Here is an 8,500-nt window from a genome sequence, read left to right on the forward strand (position 1 = left end):
GTTCCGCAATTACTTCTAGGATGTATACATTATGTAGGTCTACAGTTACATGTCTCGTATGCGGTGGTCAGTCATCCAGCACGTTGGTTATCCAACAGCTCATTGACGGCTCATACACTGTATATCTACAGTCCTACTTCAAGGAAATGTGGGCAGTGAGCATAATGAACGTTGCCTTTATACAACGTTACATACTTCACACAAGTCAGTCTATAGATCGGATCCCAACGAATGTCTCTGGGCTCTACTGGTAATAGCATGTCAAACACACAGGTAAAATCATGCTCTACAGTCCTTTTGATGTGTGAACATAAGAGAGAAGGCTATAGCGTTGTGTAGCTTCAGTTATCCAGAATATGCATTTATCCAACGAGGTCCGGACCCGGGGGAGGAAGGGGGGTTGCCTGGAAACTGACATGCAGCTGTACTAGTATTGTAGAGTTGCTGGAACTCCCTGTCATAACATGTACATTGTTTAACCTGTTTATACCACACTCACTATGCGCTTTTAAAATAATACATTAGAAGCGGTGAGGCCTCCTGCAGTTTCATACAGAATTACAGATGAAGCGGACTCGCTCCCTTCTATTTACACTGCAACGTTCGAACACATTTTCGTAGTTAAAACAACGTTTCGGCATATAGCCCTCATCAGGTTTGCAATGATGTGCACTCTACAAAGGAGCAGCAAATATACTGTGCCGTGCTGTGTTTGCGCTAAATGTGTCAGCTACAAAGGTGGCGAAAGGGATTGGTGATATATTAATATCCAGATACGATATATTCACAGTAGTGCCCAGCCAGCATTAGTGTTTACTTGCGGCCGCAAGTTGCGGATTTCAACAGCTTCTCGCAGTTTTCTGCTTGCTCTGTCGCCTGCCCTTGCCAGGACTGACACAGCCGAGAACACACTATCCGCAGCAGCTATACTCTCGCCAGAATGTTTGTCGCGCACGTGGTCACCCCATGGCTTATCGAGAGTGCGACGGCGTGCCTCGCCATTGTGCTCCCGAATTCTTGTTTCCAAGGAGCGTTCCGTCTCCCCTACATACGTTTCCCGGCACCATTTGCATTGCAATTCGTAGACTACATTCTTTGTCATACATACTCGTTCGCCTCCAGACTGACAGGTAATGCAAGGCCCTAGTGGACGTCCTCTTCGTCTTTTTTCAGTAATGTTGGGCTCGTTTACGCACTTGGGTGGTAACAGCGCCGAACGGCACAGTTGACGCCTGAGGCTGCCCGAGTGCTCGTATACGACACGTACCGGCAACTTGTATTTCCGTATTGCTTTGTTCACATGGTGGTGTACTTCATCGGACTTGAACGGTAGTTTAAGGAAGGCAGAGCGGGGATTACCGCGTCGTCTACGCCGAGGTTTCCTGGCAGCTTCCCTTGCTTCCGATATGATACTGTCTGGGTAGTTATTTATGCGCAGTTGTTTGTGTATTTTTTGTTCGCTCTCAGCTTGCATCATGGGGTTAGACGATAGTCGCTGTGCCCTTAGGAATTGAGATTGAGCGACGGCTAACTTGATGTGGTGAGGAACTGCCGATGAATAATCCACCAGTAGGCCACTACTGCATGCCTTCTGGAACAATTTGAATGACAGCTCTCCGGTTTGCCCAACCGCGATCGTTACGTCCATGTAGTCTATGCAGCCACTGTCACAACTTAATTCATGCGTGAATTTGATACGTTCGTGGCTGGCGTTGAATCTTTCTATGAGCTCCAGAAGGCGCTGCCTACCATGTGTCCATAGGATGATGATATCGTCGATGTATCGTCTGAACAGAATAGGTTGGAAGGGTGAGTCCTGAAGAAGTCGTGTCTCAATGGTGTGCATAAACAGGATGGCAAATGGAGGTGCCAGGTTGTTCCCCATAGCAACCCCATCTAGCTGGTGGTAGATCTGTCTGCCAAATCTGAAGTAGTTATGACTCAGAACAAACTTCAGTAGTGTCCTGACTTGGGTCACGCTCAGCCCGAGCATATCAACTCTGTTATGGTGTTGCTCTAGCACGTCACTAACGGCATTCACGCCCTCTTCGATCGGTATGCTGGGATACAAACCCACCACATCCATCGTAGCCAGAATCGTTCCAGCAGGTGCTTTAACCTTAATCAGGCCAATGTTCCCAAAAGGGAACATTTCTTTCCGCATGCGATTTGGTCAAGGGAAATTCATTTTTCCTCCGCATTTTCTGTTTATATGCATATCTAGAAGGCTGATGATCATGAATCTTGGAATATTTGTCAGGCTTTTGAATTTTTCAAGTATCGGTATATAACGCGAAATGTCGTGAATTTTCGGTATTCGACCGTACTTCAGAAATTGAGAATTCTGGTGTGAAAAACAGTCTTTCTCAGAGTAATCCACACGTAAGAAGTGCACTCTGCTAGTATGGCCAGCCAACTGGCCTGAAGATTCACCGGAAATTTGATCATGGCACATAGAAACCCGCCGTCTTTCTTCTATGTTCCCAAAAGGGAACGTTGGCCAGATCAGAGGCCCAGATATACCTCATTTTCACCTGATTTCAGGAACCAGTATATCTAGCGCATATCCTTGTTTGTAACATTCGTAAACGTGGATATATAACTGATGGAGCCTTTTTGATGTTTTGATGGTGATTGGACCATCTCCATGGTAACCAAATTTGGTCATATATTTGTGATTCACTAGCATGCTGAATACAGCAATGCTGTGCGAGGCTGACATTTGCCAAAGTAAAGATTGGTAAACAGTCTCCAAAGGAATATACTTCTGAAGTATGTTTTCTTTTGTGTAACAAGATTCACTTGAACACTATTCAGCAAAGTATGGATGCTTTATGGCGTTCTCCTGGACTTTCGATGATCTTTTCCTCCGCGCGGTTGCATTTTTGTCAGAAAATATCGCTTTAGCTGTAATGTGGTAAGGCAGAGGGAAAGGTTTACAGTAGCAGAGTCCTTTCTGGAAAGGGACTCAAAAGTGATTCCAATGAAAGCTAAGGACATTGTTGAGAACTCCAACACACTTCAAGACTTATTCCTAGCGCCACCGATTACTGGCAATCTGAACGTAAGCGCTATAGGAGTAAGGCATCCTGCAGCTCAGGAACTCGAAACAAAGTGGTGAGCACACTTGCTCCTTCTCTGAGCACTGCAAATTCACAACTGCATGGTGCTAATGATTCCGTGATTCTGATGCAGTGAATTTGCTGTGCCCAGGGAAAGAGCATGTGTGCTCACCACTTCTCGTTGATCTGAACGTGGACGATGAAATAGAGTAGTAATCAGATGATTCAACGGATGATAAAGGTTTCATCGAACTTGCAAGAGATATGGACCTAGACGACTACCAGTTGACGAATGGAGAGGATAATGATGTTGGTGCCTTTCCTGTTGATAGTGAGTACGACCGCAAAAAAAACGCCAACCCGCTGGAGCAACGCGTTAGGTGAAATAGACTGGTGTTTACGATAGGGGTCCTGAAATTGAACTGGACAAATCCCTTCAGGAACACCATGAGATCACTACAGCATCACCCACTTGCCAATCGCGAGATATACACACCCTGTACATCTCTAAACATTATTTGACGAGTAAATACTGCGCGATACCCGCGATACGGACAAGGCCAACATTAGCTCGGAGACCGACAATCTTGAGATATTCCTTGTAATTCTTTTTGTCTGGCTCCACATTCTTACAACTGATCTGAGAGTGCCAATTTTTTAAGCAGCGGTGAGCCCCAAGCCAATGTCCTACATCCAGGCTCATCCCGAGATCGCCGTCCTATTTTACTATAGCCGACCCCGCCCAGAAGCACCAGTGTCTTGCTGTTGATGTGCAATACCAGCGCGTTTGACAACAACAATGTGGACAACACAATGTTGTTGTAAATGGTGCAGACAAACCATGATATGTTACTGTTCTAAGTGTGGAGTTCGACTGCATTTCGATCGAGGATCGAATGCCACGGTGTATACGAGACGCGAACGGTAGCAGCCGAAAACACTAAGAAACATTGCTGGACACTCTTTGACGACTATTACATATTTTTTTCTTCTCCATTACTGCTTGTTCATGTTTGCATTGCTCCACAAACACTTAGAAGACAACATAATCCATTATATCATATTGCATCTTCCCTTCATAAAAACCATGGTCATTTTGGTACGCGATCCGGCCAACGTTCCCTTTTGGGAACATATAAATATTTCCATAACGCATGGACATATTCAGTTCAAACTTATAAACATGCTTAATTGGTCCAATACAAGCCGAAACAAAAGAAAAAAACTGCAAGAATACGCTGAATTCTTGTGACGGCCAAATTAAGGTTAAGGACAGGGTATATGGTGCGGATATTGTCTAGCGCGTCTTTGGTGTTGATGAGGTGCGATGGGACAAATGCAAGCAGTTGATGCAATATGCGTTCGAGAACCACCGAAATTCCTGTGACTGGACTGTCACAAGCAGAGACAACAGGTCGGAGGGGCAAATTTTGCTTATGGTCCTTTGGAAGACCGTATAGTTCCGGGAATCGTGTGTCATGAGGGAGTATTGCAGTCAGAAGATCAGGATCCATATTCGTGCATTGCTCTTCCAGTATGGATTTAACCTCTTTCTCATACGCAGTGATAGTTAGATCCACTTTTCTGTACATAGTGCTGTCAGACAGAAGTGCCTCTGCCTTCTCCAGGTAGAGTTCCTGTTTCATAGCTACTAGCTTCTTGCTCTTGTCGGATTGCTTTATCACTACACTGGGGTCATGACGAAGTTCTCTCAGTCCGTCGCGTTCCTCTTGCGTCATATTATGCTTGGGAGGTCTTTGTTTGCCATATGCTGCCAAAACTTCGTCCTTGAAGTTGGCCATCTTTCTTTCCTCATCCTGGCTCATTCTGGGCGGTTGCTTGAAGCCATGCTTCTTTAGCTTCCACAGCCTGTGATCACACTCGGTACCGGTATCGTGGTCGTCCTCTGGCTGGTCCACACCCTGAGGCCGCGCCTGCTGCCATCTCAAAGTGTAGGCCATCCGTTCTCATTGCAAACCTGATGAGGGCTATATGCCGAAACGTTGTTTTAACTACGAAAATGTGTTCGAACGTTGCAGTGTAAATAGAAGGGAGCGAGTCCGCTTCATCTGTAATTCAAAATAATACATGCTGTAGTTAGAGGTGCGCTTTCTTCTTCTTTTTCACGTCAACACCGTCACGTTTGTGTGTCTGTTTTGTTTACTCTCTGTGTGTAGATTCCATGGCTGCCTGGGTTCCCTATCTCTACACGTTGGTAAGCCGGTCAACTCTAGCACCGTAACAGCATAATGCCTGTGTGCATGTGGCATGGGCACACTGGTCTAGATGTGCCTGTGTGCATGTGGCATGAGCACACTTGTCTATTATGCGCCTGTGTGTTTGTTTGGCAAGACACACAGGAAGATTTTCAAATGAGCCCATCGTGGCAGCTTGAAATAAACTGTCAGACATTCGGGCGTGTGCGTGTGAGGCCATAAAGAAACTTCCACCAAGTACTAGCCAGACAGGTCCATTGAACAATGCAGTCATTGCTGTCTGGTGCCGGGCCCTTAGATGTGGGCAGCTGAGAGTATCACCTGAGTAGGTTTGAATACTCTTTTTACTGTAAGAGTTGAAAGTTTGACGCGTCTAATTTGCAAAACATTCTCACTTGGCGGGCACAACGTTTTATCGACCCTGCCATCACACACCTGCCTTCTGCTTCTCTAGTACAGAGGAGAGAAGGAATAACATAAACGTAACGTTTCTCAGGGTTCTAGCTAGGTACAATAATGGGGGGGGGGGGGGGGGGAACAGTTACCAGTAACCCATTTTTTTCCATTTCCAACATTGTCTTGCCACACAAAATGCAACGTATGGGGGCTTTGCCCCCGTACCCCCGACAATCATGTCTTTATGATCGGTGACTGCATGCACTTTCGTAATAATTTTATGGTCTAAAGAAAAAAACCCACAAAATCGGAAAATGATTACTTGTAGGGGGCGTGCAAACAGAGCGGGGGGGGGGGGGGGGGGGGGGGGGGGTGGCTGCGCCCCGTACCCTCCCCCTTTGGCTAGATCCCTGGTTTCTTGAGTTAGCGATGGATTTTTTCTTGTTTTAAAACGTTAGACTTTGTGCCCCGTTAGAGATTCAACCCTTGCGGTATGTGTGTATATGTGCCGTATGTGTATATGTTCCATACTTGCGACAAACACCGGTACGGACGGTTCACATGCCACTGTTAAAGTGTATCGGACCGGTGCCAGGGCACAAATTTAACTTTCCTTGCTCTGACCACCACTGTTCTATTGTACAGTCAACTGTGCGTACAGCGACACTCGACGGGGCATCAGAAAAGTGTCGTTATTCGCGAAGTGGCCTTGTACCTGAAGTCTCATTATAATGCATTACAGTTAGACGGGACTTTGCTCTGGGCATGGAAATCCTGTCGTTGTTGGCGAATGGTCGTTATGTCCGCAGTCGTTTTTAGCGAAGTTGACTGTATGCACATTGCACGGGGGAGGGGCATTGTACTGGGGAACATTACACTGGGGAGTATTGTGCAGTGGTCAGGGTGTCAACCCTCACCTTTCATGGAAACTCTGCCAGTATTGAATGGCCCAATTACTGCTCATATGCTTCCTTGTATATTGAGCAGTTGATGAGTGATGCACTGTTTTCCAATTTTCCATTTCCAATTTCCTGTTTTCTTCTGTTGCATGTTGGCTGTAGTCCCTAATCAACTCAGCTGGTGTGGAGGAGCTCAATGCTATTGTCGACCAGACACGTGTCGCCATAGCAAAGGATGAGTGGCACATGGCAACGTCACTCTTTGCAGAGATGGAATATGTTGTGGGACAGGTGAGCCTCTGATAGTGTGTGGGTGTGAGGGTGGGTGTGTCTGTCTTGGCCGTTTTATGCCGATATACTCCGTGTGGTGTAGACCAGGTGTGCATTGGTGGTCGATTCACATGGCTTCGCCAGTTGTATGGATTAGACGGTTATCTGGCGCAAGTCTTGATCTGTCTCATTCAGATCTTGTTCGCTATCGTTGCTATAAGAGAAAACCTGTGGGTGCACATCCAGTGCATTTGCAGATTTGCGTGCTTCTCTTGCGACGGGCGTAAACATGGTATGTGTATGTCTACATGTGTGTCAGTGTGTGCGTGTCAAGAAGACTTTGTACTGCCTGCTATGTGTTTGGGAATAGGTTTTAAATCTCCCTGCAATGTGTGTACACGCGCTTAGCATTTTTGGAGCTCTCTCTCTCTCTCTCCTCTCTCTCTCTCTCTCTCTCTCTCTCTCTCTCTCTCTTCTCCTCTCTCTCTCTCTCTCTCTCTCTCTCTCTCTCTCTCCTCTCTCTCTCTCTCTCTCTCTCTCTCTCTCTCTCTCTCTCTTTCTCTCTCACTCTCACTCCTCTCTCTCTCTCTCTCTCTCTCTCTCTCTCTCTCACACACACATTGCAAAGTGTTGGTGGATGGCTTCATAGCGTCCTGCTCCTTGCCATGTTGTATCTCAATGGCTGGTGTTGACGTGCCACTATTACCAGTGACTAAATCATCAGATGAAGAGTATACATTGATCTAAACTTGCTCTCCCTGGGTTTAACTCGACACTAAGCACAGGTGTCAAGTTGAAGCAGTGCTGAAAGTATACTAGTACCCACTACTGTGTGGACTGCAAACACGGCTTGTGCAATCATTGCCTGAATTGCCACTACTTTGGCTGAAGTTGTTGCCTTGTCGAGCTTTGCTGATTTGATTGCTTGTGATTAATAAGAGTATGCTACTTAGGCAGAGTATGCAGTGTCTGCAGTCTCTCAGTCAGTTGCGTTTTCGCACCATGTCTAGCGCTGCATGTCATGTCTCAGCGGTGTGAGCTTGCATGATCACCTCTGTTAGAATTGTCTGTTATCACCTAGCACCTCAGTTACCTAGGGCATGTCACACTGCTATGTAGGAAGTGCGATATTGCGCCAGTTTTGGCATATATAACATCGTTCATTCAATTGAATCGTCCATTATCTACTAGTACTACCTCCATTGATGATCTCTGTTCTCTGTTGGAGTAAATCAGCAGCCATTCAGAGAGTTTTCAATGTCAATATCTCAGAAGAATTGTCCTTGCTATGTCAGTGTGCAAGTGGAATGGGTTGGCGGAGAAGGAATGTGTAGTGGTGTTATGACTGATATTGACTTCAAGTACGTAATGGCCGGATTTGTGGCTAATTTCTCTTCTCATTGTCAGTTGATATGGAAGAATTGCTGTGCTAACCTGTTTTGCTATTTGTCTTGTGTTTACGTTCTGTGTCCTCGGCATGTTTTGTGGTATTCCTGCTGCTGCTGCTGCTTGTTGGTGCTTGTTATTGCTGCTTGTTGGTGCTGGTATTGTGGCTGGTATTGTTGCTGTGTGTTTGTAGCTTGCTGCTGATGTGGACTGGTACAATGTACTCAAACATACCGCTTTCGTCACCACCAACTTGAGCTCCCTTGCCCGT

The 8,500-nt window shown here is 46.1% G+C and overlaps 1 protein-coding gene across 1 annotated transcript in view; it reads left to right on the top strand.

Annotated features, from left to right (window-relative positions):
• Nucleotides 1-8,500, top strand: part of LOC135811595 (retinoid-inducible serine carboxypeptidase-like) — a gene marked incomplete at its 3' end in the record, with an annotated part of 14,594 nt that extends 6,094 nt beyond the window's left edge. The window contains 3 exon segments of the mRNA XM_065324829.1: nt 5,240-5,277; nt 6,736-6,864; nt 8,423-8,500. Of these exon segments, the coding sequence (XP_065180901.1) occupies nt 5,240-5,277; nt 6,736-6,864; nt 8,423-8,500 (245 nt within the window).

This window comes from Sycon ciliatum, chromosome 3 (assembly GCF_964019385.1).
Source record: "Sycon ciliatum chromosome 3, ocSycCili1.1, whole genome shotgun sequence".
Lineage (NCBI taxonomy): Eukaryota > Metazoa > Porifera > Calcarea > Leucosolenida > Sycettidae > Sycon > Sycon ciliatum.